At 42.0% G+C, this 19,044-nt stretch overlaps 1 protein-coding gene across 1 annotated transcript in view; it reads left to right on the top strand.

The window, feature by feature from the left end:
• SETD2 (SET domain containing 2, histone lysine methyltransferase) overlaps positions 1-16,270 on the top strand; it is a 94,893-nt gene extending 78,623 nt beyond the window's left edge. Inside the window, exons 17-21 of the mRNA XM_037528019.2 lie at positions 2,241-2,380; positions 7,638-7,749; positions 9,943-10,023; positions 14,973-15,074; positions 15,434-16,270. Of these exons, the coding sequence (XP_037383916.1) occupies positions 2,241-2,380; positions 7,638-7,749; positions 9,943-10,023; positions 14,973-15,074; positions 15,434-15,595 (597 nt within the window). The 3' untranslated portion in view covers positions 15,596-16,270. The remainder of the gene's footprint in view (positions 1-2,240; positions 2,381-7,637; positions 7,750-9,942; positions 10,024-14,972; positions 15,075-15,433) is intronic.
• The last annotated feature ends 2,774 nt before the right edge of the window (positions 16,271-19,044 follow it).

The raw sequence follows: 19,044 nt of genomic DNA, 5'->3' as shown, positions 1-19,044 counted from the left end.
ATGGAGTCCTAGAATATGATACTATATTTGATACCATGGACTAGGGGTATAGAATTAAATGCTATACTTCATTATGCATGTTGTACAGTATATGTATCAAGAGAAACTTTCGGTATTCTCCAACGTATGTAGGATATGGGGTAAGTCTTTTAAGAGTTATTTAGTTATGCATACAGGTACAGGCCAGAGGTGCGGGGTTTGAGAGGATTCATTAGAGACAGAGTGGGGAACAGAACAGGCAGATTGACTGAAATACACTACTGAGGGGAGCAGTGGGCAAGACAGGAGAGGTCTGCTGCGCCATGTGGGTAGCTCCCTGGCTGGCTGGGAATCGAACTCATACTGCAGAGCTGTGGATACTTTCACAGTGCTGTGCTTAACCCCTTGCACCACCAGGGAGGCCCCTATGGGGGAATTCTTGATAGAGTGTTGTTTGGATGCAGTTGGAAATAGGAGGTTGGCATTAAAATCAGTTAAAGAGGAGAAAAACACAGTCAAATTAGCAATTTAGAATACTGGCAATTCCTGTATTGTCAGGAATCCAGCAATCCAGCACGTGATGATGACTTTAGACCAGTAAGATAGATAGTGGCAGTAACTAAGTAAAAAGACTGCACTTTAAACAACCGGGAAATTAGGCAATGTATATTTACAGCAGGTATTTGAGGTCTATAAATTGGACTCTTCTTGACATTTTGAATACAAATACGAATAAGATTCCATTCTTCTTTAAAATCTGACATTCCAATAAGAGAATTGAAGCTCACAATGAGTAATACTAAAAGTAGTCAGGATTTAGTGCCCTAAATGTTAAGTGTTTGAGAAAGAAAAGAATCATTCCCAAGTGGGGGAATTATTTAGTAGCCAATGATTTAGACTACTCTTAAGTGACACAGAAATTCAGGACTAGATAGGGCCTCCCCTGGTGGCGCAGCAGTTGAGCGCTGGGCTGCGAGGCTGCCTGCAGTCTCTGCAGCGCCGGTTCATTCCCCGGCCGCCGGCAAGGGTCCCACCAAAAAAAAAAGAAAGAAAGAAAGAAATTCAGAACTAGATAGAGGGCTATGAAATGGAGGGATTTAATCAGGGCCCATCAGGGGGCATCTACTTGAAGTAGGGGTTAAGTGGAACATACCCAAAGCAGTGGTGCTCAGAGACTTATGTTTATTTAAAATTCTCCTCATTTATATGAGCTGGGGATCTCAAGTTCCACTTTAACTGCTCAAAGCTAAAGCTGGTAAAATTATTTTTTAGTTGACTTACATAAAATAGACAATAAGGGTATATACATTTTTATAGTGATTGTATTGTTAGTCTACTGGAGCTGTTGTAACAAAACCACTGACTTAGTGGTTTAAAAATAGAAATTTGTTATCTTACAGTTCTGGAGGCTGGAAGTCTTAAGATCAAGGTGTTGGCAAGTTTGGTGTTTCCTGAGCCAACTTTCCTTGACTGGCAGATGACTGCTTTCTCACTGTTTTCACATAACCTTTTCTATGTGCATGGTCCCTCATGTCTCCTTCTTAGAAGGACACTTGTCCTATTGTGCTGGGACACCACCCTACCGACCTCACTTTAACCTTAGTTATTTCTTTAAAGGACCTGTCTCCAAATAGAGTTACATTGGGGTTTTAGGACTTCAGTATATGAATTTTGGGGAAATACAATTCAGTTCTTAACAGTGGTTATAAGGTTTTAAAGTTTTTCTAAAATGTGAGTTTTTGAAAAATAGAGATATGAGGTTTCAAACATACAGAAAAATCTGTAATAGATAAATGTTAACATTCTGTCCTTTCTGCTTTTCAGATTTTTTTTTTTTAAGATAGAGATATATCCAAAGTCCATTGAACTGAATTAGTATCCTAATGTCACTATATTGCCATTTAGCATTGCCTTTTTTTTTCCCCCCAAAAGGCTAAAAAATATTGCTCTGGATAATTAACTGCTGGATATTTTTTAGTATGATGTCTTGAATGGTGAACTTGGGATCAATCATCAGTTTTCTGACTGATTCCCAGACTTCTTCATATATACTGTGCCTGATCATTTCCCAGATTATATCTTTCTTTTCTTCTTTAAAAAAGAAGAGAGGGGGAAAAAAAAAGTCAAGAGAAGAGGTTAAAAAAAAAAAAGAGGTAGATGTATATTTTTACATATTGCTTAAGTGGAATATTTTTCATTTTCAGCTAGATTAAGAGATGTCACTGATCAAGAGTTTGTATGTGTGTGTGTTTCTTCTCTAGCCTGAAATGGTTGTGACAAATAATCTTCTGGATCTGCCACCTCCCTCCCCTCCCAAACCAAAAACCATTGTCTTACCTCCCAACTGGAAGACAGCCCGAGATCCAGAAGGGAAGATTTACTACTATCATGTGATAACAAGGTAAGAGGGGCTGTGTGGACATTCCCAAATCAGCTTCAGTTGGTTAAAGAAGTTGCCACCATAAGGGGAGTTTTACAATTATACAGACTTGTTATTGACTGTCCACTGTGCTTAAGGGCTGCTGGATTTCTAGAATTACATATTTAACACTATCTTTAATACCTTAGAGATATTGGTCCTTTTAAGTTATGTTTTGATGTATTTTTCATCTAACACTTTTGGAGAAAACTAAGGAGTTGAAATAAATGATAGACTTCATCTATCATTATAGATATCAGGAACCTGATATCTATATATAGATATCAACCGTTTTCTGTAAAAGGCCAAAAAATAAATATTTTCATTTTTTTCAGCCAAACAATCTCTGTCACAATTACACATCACTGCCTTTGCTGTGAAGTAGTCATAGACAATTCATAAACATAGACTCTATTTACAAAAGCAGACAGTGGGCCAGATTTGGCCCTTGGGCCATAGTTAATGTTGACTCCTGCCATATAAAATAATTCCAATTTATCGGGCCTCCCCTGGTGGCGCAGCAGTTGAGTGCTGGGCTGAGAGGCTGCCCGCAGCCTCTGTAGCACCGGTTCGTTCCCTGGCCACCGGCGAGGGTCCCACAAAAAAAAAAAAAAATCCCAATTTCTCTTTTTCTTGAATTTTAAAATATATATCTTTCAGACAGATATCTTTATATGTTTGTGTGCCTGCATGCACATGTGCACTCATCAGTATATAATCTTGTGTGAATTGTTAGGGTGCATGTTTTGTAGTCTTCTTTATTTACCGACCTGTAGAACTTTCCCTATAAATTAATGTAGAACTGCATCATTTTTAATGTTTATTTACACATTATTGCCAGGGTCAGCAAACTGCTTGTTAGGATAGTTGTTTTTTGCAAATAAGGCTTTTTTTGGAAGATAACTGCAATTCATTTATTTAGGAATTTCTAGGAATGTTTTCACATTCAAATGGCAGAGAGAAATAGTTGTGACAGAGACCTTGTGACCCACAGGGTGAGAAGTATTTTCTTTCTGAACCTTTATAGAAAAAAGTTTACCAACTCTTATACTCCTGTATAGATGTACCAAATTTTATTCAATTCACACTTGAGTGATGGATTTCCACTATTTGATATGAAATCTAACCTTGGGCATATTTTGACCATACTACCTTCTTCAGGTAGCTTCTTAGAAATGCAATTATTGGTCAAAATAGATACACATTTTGGGCCTTCCCTGGTGGCGCAGGCGTTTTAGCGCAGCGCTGTGAAGCTGTCTGCAGCTGGTACAATCCCAGCCAGCCGGTGAGGGTTCCACATGGTGTGGCAGACTTCTCCTGTCTCCCCCGCTGCTCCCCTCAGCAGTGTATTTCATTCAGTCTGCCTGTTCTGTTCCCCGCTCTGTCTCTGGTGAATCCTCTCACCGTCCCGCGCATCTGGCCTGTACCCTGGTTCTTGTGTAAATAAATAAATAATCTTTATAATAGATACAGATTCTACTTTATTTATTTATTTATTTATTTTTAAAGGGTTTATTTATTTATTTATACAAGCACTGGGTACAGTCAGAAGCTTGGGAGGGTGAGAGAATTCACCAGAGCCAGAGCGGGGAGCAGAGCAGGCAGATGGACGGAAGTACACTGGTGAGGGGAGCAGCAGGCGGCTGGAGAGGTCTGCACGCCATGTGGGACCCTCCTCCAGTGGCCAGGGAGCAGCTGGGGATCGAACCGGCGCTGCAGAGGCTGAGGGCAGCTTCGCAACCCAGCGCTCAACCGCTGCACCACCGCGGAGGCCCAGATACACATTTTAAATTGATAAATACTGTCAGCATGCCATTAAAAGATTTGAACCAGGGCCTCCCCGGTGGCGCAGCGGTTGAGCGCTGGGTTGCGAGGCTGCCCGCAGCCTCTGCAGCGCCGGTTCGATTCCCGGCTGCTCCCCGGCCACCAGAGGAGGGTCCCACATGGTGCGCAGACCTCTCCTGCCACCCGCTGCTCCCCTCAGCAGTGTACTTCGGTCCTTCTGCCTGCTCTGCTCCCTGCTCTGGCGAATTCTCTCACCCTCCCGCGCTTCTGACTGTACCCAGTGCATGTATAAACGAAACAAACGAACAAATAAATAAATAAATAAAAAAACATGCCTCTATAAAAAAAAAAAAAAATAAAAAAATAAAAGATTTGAACCAATTTAGAATCTCACAAAATAGTGTACACAAAAGTGCCTTTTTCTTCTTATAGATTCTTTTACTCTGGTAAGTTCCATCTCTAGTTTCATTTCTAGTTCTTTTATTGTTGACATGAAACACCTTTAGATTATTGACCATTTGTATCATCTACGAATTGCTTATTTTAGTCATCTTCCATTATTTATTTATTTATTTATTTTTAAAGATTTATTTATTTATGTGTACAAGAGCTGGGATACAGGCCAGAGGTGTGGAGGGTGAGAGGATTCACCAGAGATAACAGGGAACAGAACAGGCAGACTGACCGAAGCACACTGCTGAGGGGAGCAATGGGCGAATCAGGAGAGGTCTGCTGCACCATGTGTGTTGCTCCCTGGCCGGCCTGGGATTGAACTCATGATGCAGAGGCTGCAGATAGCTTCACAGGTTGCATCTTAACCCCTTGCGCCACCAGGGAGGCCCATCTTCCATTTTTAAAAAAAGGATTTTATTTATTTTTGCATAGAAGAACTGGGGGCAGAACAGGCAGGTTTACTGAAATATGCTGCTAAGGGGAGCAGTGGGTGAGACAAGGGAGGTCTGCTACACCATAGGTGGGTCAGCTCCCTGGCTGGGGATTGAAACTCAGGCCTTCGCAGTGGACCATCGCAGTGATAGCACTGTGACTTAACCCCTAGGCCACCAGGGAGGCCCCATCTTCCCATTTTCTTGTCAGCATTGTTAGAACTCTATATCAAGGGTATTGAAAATACTTGTTTGTTTGTAATGTCTTGTGACATAAAGAAGTTTAAAAATTTTTTTTTAGAAATTATATTTATTTATGCATACAAGAGCTAGGGTACAAGCCAGAGATGCGGGGGGCGGGGTGGGGGGTGAGAGGATTCACCAGAGACAGAGTGGGCAACAGAACAGGCAGATTGACCGAAGTACACTGCTGAGGGGAGCAGCAGGTGAGTCAGGAGAGGTCTGCTGTGCCATGTGAGTTGCTCCCTGGCCGGCTGGGGATCGAACTCGTGCTGCAGTGGCTGCAGATTGCTTCATAGTGTGGTGCTTAACCCCTTGCACCACCAGGGAGGCCCCAAGAAGTTTAAAATTTTATACAATCAAATCCTTTCCTTTTGTGCTTTCTGTTGAGAAAGACCTTCCTTACTCCCATAAAAATACCTTTATAAAACAACCTGTCGTAAACTTGCAAGCTGACAATAGATCTGAGGAATACAGCAGGGACAGGGGTGAGGTTGGTGTCAAAACAGGGGAGGGAAGAGAACAGGGTACTATGGTTGTGGGAGAACTACTGGATCTACACCTGAGAGGAGAAATCAAATATTGTACAAAAATGAATAATAATATAAGAAAATAAATAGATTTAACTATTTTAAAAAATAAACTGTCATGTTGCTGACTGAAAATATAGTAATTTTTAAAACCAGGGTCTGCAAATTTAACTAGAAAGTTTTTCCTAATCCCATGGCAAGCTTATAAGTATCACCACAGAAAATTAAAAAAAAAAACAACCCACAAAACTGCCACTTATCCAAAATAAAGAAGGTTGTGTTTCTTATTTATATGTGTGCCTTTCCCATGTTTCCCCCCCCTAGATTTTCTTTAGCACCCTAAGAACATTATAGTTCCTTCTTTGTTCACTTTCCATAATAAAACCCATACTGCTTGTAATAGTTTTTGATTATAGTAGAAATCTGTAACCCACTTTTTAAATTAGTTCCATTGATCAGAGGTAAACCTTTTTTCATAATCATCCACAAAACTGGTTTACACCAAGTGTCTTTAATGTTGCTGACTACAGATAGTGGTAGGAAAGCAGACGACAGGATTGATATCCCAGATATATTGCTAGCCTCTCTGAGGCTTTTGACATTTTCAGTGATTCTCCCTTTATCACATTCCCTGTGACTGTTGACTTCAGACTTCCTGAACATGAATTTTCTTGTTACCTCACATGTCTAGGGAGAGAAAATATTTACCTATTATTTTCAAAACAGCTATAAACATAAAATGAGTTAACATGACTGATCTCTTCTTTTTGTGTCAGTTAAGATTATTTTTAGCAGAGGTCCTCCCCTGGTGGCGCAGCGGTTGAGTGCAGCCTCTGCAGCGCCAGTTCGTTCCCCGGCCAATGGCGAGGGTCCCACAAAAAAAAGAAAAAGAAAAAAAAAGAAAAAGAATATTTTTATCAGAGAGCATAAGTTGTTTTTTTTGTTTTGTTTTGTTTTTTTAAGATTTATTTATTTATACAAGCACTGGGTACAGTCAGAAGCACGGGAGGGTGAGAGAATTCACCAGAGCCAGAGCGGGGAGCAGAGCAGGCAGAAGGACCGAAGTACACTGCTGAGGGGAGCAGCGGGCGGCTGGAGAGGTCTGCGCGCCATGTGGGACCCTTCTCCAGTGGCCAGGGAGCAGCCGGGGATCGAACCAGCGCTGCAGTCTGCGGGCAGCTTCGCAACCCAGCGCTCAACCGCTGCGCCACCAGGGAGGCCCAGAGAGCATAAGTTTTTAACCTGTACATCTTTTTCATGTTATTGGTCATTAAACCAAAGGGGCACAACTATAAACAAGAAGGCTCTTAAAGCAAAGAATAATTTTCTGACATGGTTAAGGATTGCGAAGAGTGCTTTGTATTTATTTTATTATGCTCATGCTTCAATTATGTGTTAGGTATAACCACTAATTGATCACCTATAGAGAAGAGAAGGCTGGTATAAGCAGGCACGGGTACCCCATGTACATTTTAGGTTTTTCTGAATCTGATTTTAAGGACATTAAAAACCAGGTGAGAAATAGATAGGATGTTTGGTTTTACTGTTCTCTTCAATATCCAACAGATCTTGCCACATCATTGACTATAGATATGTAACGGGTTAAATAATGAGGGGGTATGTCTCTAGGATAGAACCATTGCCAATGGGAAAATATCAAAGACTCTCTGCGTCTCATGGACCTGACTTAGTCTATGTCTGTTGCATATTGTATTTTTTGTATATATACAGGAACAAATACCTGTGCCAGAGATTGCTGTTTTCTGGTATGACAGCATGGCTGTTTTTTTCTTCATCTAGGCAGACTCAGTGGGATCCTCCTACGTGGGAAAGTCCAGGAGATGATGCCAATCTTGAGCATGAAGCTGAGATGGACTTGGGAACTCCAACATACGATGAAAACCCTATGAAGGTGAATGTAGCTTATACATGTGTTTCTTATCATTTAGGACACAAAAGCATTTAAGTTAAATCAACATAAACTTGTCATTTTTTAGGATAAGTGGACACTTGGTCTTGGGATTTTTTTTTTCCCTTGTTATTCTGGATAATTACATGTGTAATTAGTGCTTTGGGGTCTATGACATCCAAATAATAAAAAGTTATGGTATGTAGAACAAAAAATTTTTAAAGTCCTTAATCTTTATTCAGCTGTTCTCTTTTTATCATACTTTTCTCATTGGAATTAAATACTGTAATATTTTAGCACAAAGTTTTTCAACCAGGAGTCATTTTGCTCCTCAGGACACATTTGGTAATATTTAGACATTTTTGATTGTTAGAACTGAGGGGTTGCTACTGGCTTCTAGTGGGCAGAGACCAGGGAAGCCACTAAATGCCTCATAATGCATATAGTACAGGCCTACCCAAAACAAAGAACTGACCCCAAATGTCAGTAGTACCAAGGTTGAGAAACTTTTGCCTTGGTGTTTGTTCTTCTAGACCTTTCTGGAAACACATACAGATGGTGATCTTTTTGTTTTAAACATACAAATAGAGTTGTACTATTTTTACTTTTATCACTTCCTTTAATATAACTTAATTCCTTCCGTGTAGAGCTACTGCAGTCTTTTTGATAGCTTTCAATGTGTTTGGCCTCTGAAGTCTTACTTAAATGGCTTGGTTTAATATCCTGCCATTTTGGGATTGATAGGTCTGGAAAGAAGTTAAACTGAATAGGGGACCTCCGTGGAGGCCTAAGAATTAAGTCTCTCAGCACTATCATTGCCTCGAGTTCGATCCCTGGCCACATATGTCGAACCCACATATGTTGCAACAGACCTCTCCTGTCTCGCCCACTACTCCCCTTAGCAGTGTATTTCAGTAAATCTTCCTGTTCTGCTCCCCATGCTGTCTTTTTTTTTTTTTTTTTAAATAGAATAGAGCATTTGTATGGGTCTTTATTTCAGGTTATTTATTTATTTTAAAGATATATTTTTTTATTTATAAATAGCTGGGGTACAGGCCAGAGGGACAGGAGGGTGAGAAGATTCACCAGAGACAGAGTGGGGAGCAGAACAGGCAGACAGACCAAAAGCACTGCTGAGGGGAGCAGCAGGTGTGACATGTGAGGTTTGCCACGCCATGTGGGAATCTCCCTGGCCAGCCGGGAATCAAACCCGTGCTGCAGAGCCTGTGGACAGCTTCACAGCACTGTTCTCAACCTGCTGCACCACTGGGGAGGCGCCCCCACACTCTTGTATTTGGTGAATCCTCTCACCCCCCTGCACCTCTGGCCTACACCTAGATCAAGACCCAACTCCCACTTTTCAGACTTCCATAGCAATTAGAAGGGCTTATGACAAGATCTCTGGTGCAGAAAGTTAGTTGTGAACTCTTGAGACCAAGTTCATAAGCATATTGGAGATCTTGTCTTTTGTACCTTACTTTTCAGTCATGATTCGGTCTTTCAGTCTTGTGTATGCTAAGTTAGTCCTTCAGAGAAAATTCAGGGTAAGTAGAAAGTTGAAATTGTCGACCAGGGAATCATCCTTTATTATACAAACACCTTCGTTTGGAAAATCTAGATTTCTAAAATAATCAAGCACAAAGTAGCAACTATGAAATAGAGGTGAAGTAAATGGGCAGCCTTATGTGCCATGTTTAGGAATTGGACCTCAGTTCTCTGTGTAGATGATGGGAAATCATTGAAGTGGTTCGCGCAATGACATGCTCAGACTTACCTTTTAGAAAGCTCTGTGGGGTGTGGAAGGCAAACTCTGTGGGGTTGACCATGGGATTGGGGGCTTCTACAAGAGCTTTGTAATAGTTAAATCTACCACTTCCTAGCAGCACCTGGCATCACCTGTTAGAAATGGAGAATTTCAGTCACTAATCCTAGCCTGGATTAGAATCTGAAGTTAAACACCATCCCTAATGATTCCCATACACATTAAAGTCTAATAGACAATGTTGATCGATGACTACAATTTGCCTTTTTTGGACATTTTATGAACTTTTTTGAAACATGAACTGAGAGTGTAATAGCAGCTAAATGGACTCCAAGTTGTGCCCATGTGGGATCCTAATATCAAGAGTCAGGTATCCCAACTGGGGGAAAGACCTGATCTCTCATACCAGCACTGTTAATGTTTTCCATTTCTAGACTTCAAAAAAGCCTAAGACAGCTGAAGCAGACACCTCCAGTGAACTGGCTAAGAAGAGCAAAGAAGTATTCAGAAAAGAGGTAAGACTTGGTAGATGTGGACAATGAGCTCTATGAACTGAAACCTGAGTCCTGTTCTTTCTCATTTATGACAATTCTTTTTTTTTTTTAAATAATTATTTAAAAAATAATGCTGGTAAACATTGGGGTGCATATAACTCTTTGGGATAATTTCATATTCTTTGGATAGATACGATACTCAGAAATGGGATTGCTGGGCCTCCCCAGTGGTGCAGTGGTTGAGCGCTGGGTTGCGAAGCTGCCCACGGCCTCTGCACCGCAGGTTAGATCCCCGGCTGCTCCCCGGCCACAGGAGGAGGGTCCCACATGGCGCGCAGACCTCTCCTGCCGCCCGCTGCTCCCTCAGCAGTGTACTTCGGTCCTTCTGCCTGCTCTGCTCCCCGCTCTGGCTCTGGTAAATTCTCTCACCCTCCCACGCTTCTGACTGTACCCAGTGCATGTACAAACAAACAAACAAACAAACAAAAAAAAACAAATAAATAAAAATACATGCCCCTTTAAAAAAAAAAAGAAAGAAAGAAATGGGATTGCTGAATCCTGTGGTGGTTTGTATTTTAGTTTTTTGAGGAAACTCCATACTGTTTTGCAAAATGGTCGCACCTATTTGCATTCTCACCAGCAGAGGGTTCCTTCTTCTCTGTGCCATCACCAATACTTGTTACTAGTGTTTTTAGTGTAAGCCATTCTTATAGGTGTGAGGTAATATCTCATTGTAGTTTTGATTTGCATTTCCCTAATAATAGGTGAAAATGAGCATCTTTTCATGTGCTTGTTGGCCATCTGTGTGTCCTCTTTGGAGAGTGTCTGTTCAGATCATCTGTTCATATGCGGGGTGGGGGAGGTGTCCATTAAAAATTTTTTTGAGTTCTGTGAGTTATTTGTGTGCCTTGTGTATTAACTCCTTTTCAGATGTCTGATGTGTAAATGTCTCCCAACCAGTAGGCTGCTTTTTGTTTTGTTTTCTTTCTCTGTGCAGAACCTTTTTAATTTGATGTAGTCCTGTTTGTATATTTTTATTTTTGGTTTCATTTCTCTTTGCCTTTGGAGTTGGGTTCCCCAAGGACATCTCTAACTCTTACATCATAAGATATCACTTGTATTTTCTTCTGTGTGTTTTATGGTTTCAGGTCTCACATCCAAAACTTAAATACATTGTGAATGATTTTCGTGTATGGATTTAGAGAATGATCCAGTTTCATTCTTATGCATTTGGCTGTCTGGTTCTCCCAACACCATTTGTTGAAGAAATTGTTCTCTCTCTATTGTATGGTCATAGTTTCTTTGTCATATATTAAGTGTCAGTATGTCTATGAGTGTATTTCTGGCCTCTTGATTCTATTCCATTGATCCAAGTGTATTTTTATTTCAGTACCATGCTATTTTAATTGTCCACTTGTAATGTAGTTTGAAGTCTGGTAATGTGATGCCTCCATTTTTCTTCTTTTTTTTTCTGGATTTTTGAATTATTTGGGGTCTTTTGTTCTAGATAAATTTTAATATTTTTGGCTCTACTTTTTAAAATATCAGGAATTTGACAGGGATTGCATTGAATCAGTATATTGTTCTAGTTTAAAATGGCCACTTTAATTATATTAATCCTCCCCATCCATGAATATGGAATTCTTTTCTCTCTCTTTATCATGTCATCTGCAAATAGTGATAGTGTCCATCCTTTTCCAAAGTGTGCCTGTTTGAAATGTTAGACTGCCCTGCACTGGGGTATTCCTTTGCCTCTGTGATTTGACTGTGTTCTTGTTATGTGATGGCAAATTGCTATCATTTTACGATTGGGGTAAGCACTTTCATATCATTACCTCATTATGTCACTACAACAGCTCTGACCTATAGTACAAGATAGGTATTGTTTTTCCACAAATATAGATGGAATAACTCATAAGATTCAAAGAAAACAAGTTCTTGACAGAAGACTTGAACTCAGACCTTCTGTCTTAATGTCCAGTTCTCTTTCTGTGATATCTCATTTGGGAGGTGCCTAGGCCTCAAAGGTTTGGGAGAATACAGATCCTCCTTATGCTACTGGAGAGGGTGTGGGGGTTATTCCTGCTATCAGGATACTACCCTCCTTGTTTGCCTCATGACAACCAAATTCTAAACTCCAGTGATCTTTTATTGAAGGGGCTTTTACTCTGTTGGAGGAAATAGGCCTTTATTTTATTATTTTTTTAAGATTTATTTATTTTTTAAAATAAATTTTATTTTTATATTCCCCATACAACTGCAACTCCCTTATTTTGACTCCAATCCTTCCCCTCCTCGCCCCCCACCCCCCATAGAGTGTCTCTGGTTCATAGTTGTTTGTTGATTTTGATTTTCACTTTCTTATAGTTACTCATTTTCCTGGTCCCTTATTTAAGTTTTCTAGATTCCTGCTATGAGTGAGACCATCCGGTATTTTTCTTTTTCTTTCTGGCTTATTTCGCTGAGCATGATCCCTTCCAGCGCCATCCATGTTGCTGCAAATTGCATGTGTTTATCTTTTTTGAATGCTGAGTAATATTCCATGGTGTATATGTACCACATCTTCTTGATCCAGTCATCTATTTTTGGGTATTTGGGTTGTTTCCAAAGCTTAGCTATTGTAAAAGTGCTGCTATAAACACAGGGGTGCAGGTGCTCTTTGGAATTGATGTTTCTGTGTCCTTTGGGTAAATACCTAGGAGTGGAATTGCTGGATCATATGGAAGCTCTATGTTTAGTAGGTCCAGAAATCTCCACACAGCTTTCCATAGTGGTTGGACCAGTTTGCACTCCCACCAGCAGTGCAGGAGAGTTCCTTTTTCTCCACATCCTCACCAACATTTGTAGTTGCTAGTTCTTTTAATATGTGCCATTCTCACTGGGAGAACATTTTTGCACACAACACTAATGATAAAGGACTGATCACAAAAATCTGCAAAGAGCTGATAAGACTCAACAACAACAAAGAAAATAATCCTGTCAAAAAATGGGCAAAAGAGCTAAAAAGAAACTTCTCTGAAGAGGAAATGCAAATGGCCAACAGGCATATGAAAAAATGTTCAACATCACTTGTAATCAGGGAAATGCAAATCAAAACTACCATGAGATACCATCTTACACCAGTGAGAATGGCACATATTAAAGATTTATTTTTTATTTATTTATGCATATAAATAAATGCATACACCTCTGGGGTGTAGGCCAGAGGTGCAGGGGGTGAGAGGATTCACTAGAGACAAAGTGGGGAGCAGAACAGGTGACTCTACTGAAATAAACACTGCTGAGGGGAGCACTGGGTGAGACAGGAGAGGTCTGCTGTTCCATGTGGGTTAGCTCCCTGGCTGGGGATCAAACTCATGCAACAGTGGCTAGCAATAGCTTGATAGCACTGAGACTTTAACCCCTGTGCCACCAGGGAGGCCTGGAAATAGATCTTAAATAGGTCCTCCCTAGTGGCCTAGAGGTAAAGTCTCAGTGCTATCACTGCAGTGGGCACTGCGAAGTCCTGATTTTGATCCTGGGTCAGGGAGCTAACCCACATATGGCACGGCAGACCTCTCCTGTCTCACCTGCTGCTCTCCTTAACAGTGTATTTCAGTAAATCTACCTGCTCTGCTCCCCACTCTGTTTCTGGTGAATCCTCTCACTCCCCACACTTCTGGTCTACAGCCCAACTCTTCTACACAAAAAATAAATAAAATATTTTTAAAAATAATGATAAATAAGTAAATAAATAAATATAAGAGTATCTCGTGATAATCTGTCAGGAAGTGCTCCTGAATTAGGTGTAGGAATTGACCGGGAGGTCAGTATCTCCATCTACTGTTCGAGGTTCCCTACATTAGGAGAATATACAGAAGCATGTATATTCAGGCAGAATATACAGAGGCAAAAGAAAGCATTGTCCCTTACAGGGAATTTTAAGTAGTCCATGGCTTTGGCACAGGGTATGTGAGAGATAGGGCCTGTGTGCCTGAGATTTACAGGGAACCATTGCAAGATTTTTGAGTTGGGTATAATGAAATACGTGGCTGTATATGGGGAACTGGATTGAAGAAAAATATGGATGGAGGCTAGGGAACCACAGAAAACCTTTTGGTAGAAGCCTTATGTAGGGATCAAACTTTGTCATCTCTGCTGTCCTTGTAAAATTATTGATGTTTCAGTTCGCCAACCAGCAACTGTTTATTTACTGCTTGTCCAGTGTTATAACCTTACCTTTTGAAAGTCTGGAAGTTCACTGAATTTCAGGGATAGGTGGAACCTGTTCAGGTTGTTACCTGACAGTGTAGCTATTACTAACCTCGCTCCCTTTGCCTCCTGGGCTTGATACCACAAATACTTCAGAGATCCTATGCCTGAGGTTTCTTTTGAGATCCACTGGGTAGGATAGATACTGTAGAAACAGTTCAGGAGGACACTGAAAGTTGTTCTGGATCTATTCTCAACAGCTGTCATACCCTGCGTCCAGCTATTTCATGTTGCTGTAGTATGAATCAAATGGATACTTACAGAATCTAAGTTACCTTCAACAACAAAATGCCTGTGTCCTTGGGTTGCTGATCCTAGTAACACAGAAATGCCCTCTCTGTCCTGCCTTCAGAGACCAGAGAATTTAGCTACAATCTCTTTGTGCCTAGGACATGCAATTTGTTAGCTGATACTCATGCTTCCATGAGATTCAGCAGTGAAGTTCTGTTCTGGATCCCTTCATCTACTGCTCCATGTCAGCCTTGCTCATTTCACCCAGGGGAGCTCTTTCTAAGGGCTGACCTAGGATCCTTTTCTCTTAAATTCCACCAGGATATTAACATTCTTCTGTCCAAATCAATCGGCTGGAGTAAGGAACCAGGAAGGATTGACTGGCTCTACTTGCTGTATCTCCTAATAATTTCCTTAGTACAACTAAGGACTGTTGCACAACTCTGGGCAGTTAGTTGAGTAGTATGTTCTCATTACCCTACCTACAGATGTCCCAGTTCATTGTCCAGTGCCTGAACCCTTACCGGAAACCTGACTGTAAAGTGGGAAGAATAACCACAACTGAAGACTTCAAACACCTAGCTCGCAAGGTACACCCCCATGTTTGTGATATGACAATGTTTTAGGCAAACTGTGTCTCTTTTAAGGCCCTTTTCATTATAGAATGTGGTTTTCCTTGTCACATGCCTTTGTTGGGAACTTAGGGAGAGGAAAGGAAGGTTTAGGAAGAGAAGGTGGCACCCTATTTGAGGATAGTAGATCTCTAAGAAACTGCTAGCACCAGGTTTCCTTTTCTGGTGATCCCAGCACCAGCCTTCCCTAACCTACCACCCGTGTTCAACTCCCAGTCTTGGTGGGAAGGACCCTGAGGCAGCAGGCCAATCTTCCTCCCTCATATCATTTCTACTCTGAATGGTGACTGTGATCTCTCTTCCTGTGCCCTGAACAGCTGACTCACGGCGTTATGAATAAGGAGCTGAAGTATTGTAAGAATCCTGAGGACCTGGAGTGCAATGAGAATGTGAAACACAAAACCAAGGAGTATATTAAGAAGTATATGCAGAAGTTTGGGGCTGTTTACAAACCCAAAGAGGACACTGAACTAGAGTGACTTATTGGGCCAGGGTGGGAGGACGGGTGATTAGGTAGGACAGACTCTGGGGAGAAGAAATCCTGTTGGCCTTCTCTGCCCCCACCCCACTGTCAGGGTTGTGCTACTGATGACATAACACCCTGGGGAAACCTACAGATTTCAACTGAAAGCCACAAAAATTAGCTTCATATACAATAAGCGATCCCTGGTTGTGAGATGTTGGGGTGTGTTTAGAGGCCATCAGAGGCAAGGGCTTAGGAAAGACTTTTCCTGCTAAAACCTGGCCAGGCCTGACCCCACTCTCAAACCTGGGTCTCCTCTTTGGCGGTGCTGTCAGCGCACAGACCATGCGCATCCCTACCCAAGACCCCTTACCCTGACGATCTGTATTATATTTTAATGTATATGTGAATATATTGAAAATAATTTGTTTTGTTTTTTTCTCGGTTTTTGTTTGTTTTCTGTTTTGCTTTTAGCCTCTTCGTGCTAGGATCACAGGAAGACTTTGTAAGGACTGTTTAAGTTCTCCTGCAAGGTTTAATTTGTTATCATGTAAATACTCCAAAGCAGGCTGCCTTGTGGTTTTGGCCAGCCTTGTGCTATGTTGATAAGATTGATTTACTGCTTAAAATCACTTTACTTTATTCAATTTTTACTGAACTTTTTATGTAAAAAATAAAATCAATTAAAGAACTTGGTATGTTTGTTCTTTAAAAGTTAAGTTTTGTATATAGTGATGTTGTCAGAGAGAGAGAGAGATAGGAGAGATGGTAGCCATAGTTGTGTGAAGTCCAAAATTAATCCTGGAGAGTGGAATTTATCACAGATTTTGTTCCCCACCTGTGCCATGGTGGTTTAGGAATACATTTGCAGGCTTGGGATATTGGGATTGTGCTCGGGGGTGAGGTCGACTTGCACGTTCGTTCCAGAGCAAAGGAAGTGGACCTGAGACCTCGTTTGCACTGGACTTTGGTACTTTAGTTTGTAGGTCGTTCAAGAGAATGGCAGAAGGCTTCCCCTTTATGTCTCCTGGCTAGGGAAAGGCATTGACTGACCCTCTTCCCTCCAGACACTTTAGTTTCCTGAGCCCACCAGTCTGGTTGATGTTTGATTCCCTGGCCTCTCACCATATCCCTTGACACTGAGCTGGGACTCTAGAGGGAGGGATGGGGTATGGTGTATAGGTTGTGATAAGAGTGACCATCTGGAGGATGCAGGGCTCAGTGGAGCCCCATGCCCCCCCACCTCCACTCCCCCACACACATTGATGAACCAGATATCTGGGTACTAAGGAGAATCAAAGGCTTCAGGCCAGTCTAGGGCCCATCTTTGCTGGGAGACTGGTCCCTGTGTTCCTCACCAAGGTTCTTTGCTGTCTGCATCAATGCCCTTGGAGAAGAGGGTATATCCTGCCAATGCTTGGACAGGGTGGACAGCAGTTAGTGCACATTGCCTGCTGAGCCTTGTGCCGGGCATTTAGAACATAGGTTGGGCTCATTTAATCCTCACAATCCTGAGACACAAGAATTGCCACTGTCCGGATCAGGGAGCTAAGGTTCACAAGGGCTCAGTAGCTCATCTCACAAGGGCCTCTCCAGTGGATGGGATGACCTACCTGCTTGTATTAAAGGGATTATTCAGGGCCTCCCAGGTGGCGCAGCGGTTGAGCGCTGGGTTGCGAAGCTGCCCGCAGCCTCTGCAGCACCGGTTCGATCCCCGGCTGCTCCCCGGCCACTGGAGGAGGGTCCCACATGGTGCGCAGACCTCTCCTGCCGCCCGCTGCTCCCCTCAGCAGTGTACTTCGGTCCTTCTGCCTGTTCTGCTCCCCGCTCTGGCTCTGGTGAATTCTCTTGCCCTCCCGCGCTTCTGACTGTACCCAGTGCTTGTATAAATAAATAAATAAATCTTTAAAAAAAAAGGGATTATTCAAAGAGGAGAAAAACAGTATTTTAAAGTATGATCATAATCATTAGATGTGCTATTTAACAATGTATCCAAAGTTTTTCCGCATGATAAACTGTTTAAAGCACATTAGCTCATGGATGAACTAGTTACTTGACGTTCTTAAATTTTTGAGCCCCTTATATTTTCTTTTTTTTTTTTTCCTTTTAAAGATTTACTCATAGTAGGAATCTAGAAAACTTAAATAAGGGACCAGGAAAAAGAATAACTATAAGAAAGTAAAAATCAAAATCAACAAACAACTATGAACCAGAGACACTCTATGGGGAGTGGGGGGCGGGAAAGGAGGGATTGGGGTCAAAATAAGGGGGTTGCAATTGTATGGGGAATATAAAAATAAAATTAAAAAAAAAAACAAAGCTTGCAATAATGTTGAAGAAACAATCAAACAAAAAAAAATATTTATTTATACAAGCATTGGGTATAGTCAGAAGTGTGGGAGGGTGAGAGAATTCACCAGAGCCAGAGCCGGATGCAGAACAGGCAGACTGACGAAGTACACTGCTGAGGGGAGCAGTGGGCGGCAGGAGAAGTCTGCGTGCCATGTGAGACCCTCTCCCGGCGGCCAGGGATTGAACTGGCGCTGCAGAGGCTGCAGGCAGCTTCACAACCCAGCGCTCAACCGCTGTGCCACGGGGGAGGCCTGCCCCTTATATTTTCAAGTTGTATGATGGAGAATGTTTAGTGTGTTTTAAGCACATTAGAAGGGAGTGTTTCTCTTGGTGGGTGTAATTACAGTGCAGGGATGCAACCATGTGCACTGCTGCTTGCAGACAAGTCAAACTCATTGTTTTGACTCTGGGCTCCAGTTTCAGATTTTCCAAGGAAATTTTAGGCAGCCTTCCTTACAGGGTGTTGGCAGACAACTTTGAAGAGAATTCAGTTTTTTTGTTTTTCCTTCAAAAAGTGGAAGAGTCCTCTTCCACTTCTCCCTCCACACCTTCGGGCTCAAATTCCCTCAGTGCTGACAAGGGGTACCAGCTAGTCCAGAGCCTGTTCTTGCTGTTCAACAAAGGACTTGACCCTCATTGCCCATCCAGTCCTTCTCAGCCCCATGACTAACTGCTGAAGCAGGTATGCACTCTCCCGCACACTGGTCTGATTCTAGCAGTCCCAATGCCGAGCTTTCCCACCTTTCTTCCTTGGGTCATCTCAGGATGAAGGTGGCTATAGACCTGCCCTTCCTTAAGACAGATTTACAGGATTAGACAGCCCTAGTGAAGCCTTTCTTGAAGAATAGCAATCTGATGAGTTTAGTATTCACAGCAGCCATTCCCAGTCAGATCTCACTTCAGCAAGAGGACAGAATTTATACTGAGCACCCCTTGGCCAGGCCTGGAAACCACATCTGAGTGACTCTATTTCTGCTGAGGGGCAGAATAGTAGCCATTTTTCTGTCCTTCCTTGGTGAAACCTGCCTGCTTCTCTCTTCAGAGTGGGCTTGGGCATGGCGTACAGGTGGTTTGGCCACAGATGCCCTGCCCTGAACTCTGCCCCTCAGGTGG

This window comes from Talpa occidentalis, unplaced genomic scaffold (genome assembly GCF_014898055.3).
Source record: "Talpa occidentalis isolate TD23 unplaced genomic scaffold, MPIMG_talOcc4v2.1 talOcc4.10, whole genome shotgun sequence".
NCBI classification, from domain to species: Eukaryota; Metazoa; Chordata; class Mammalia; order Eulipotyphla; family Talpidae; genus Talpa; species Talpa occidentalis.
This window is presented reverse-complemented; position numbering and strand designations above follow the sequence as displayed.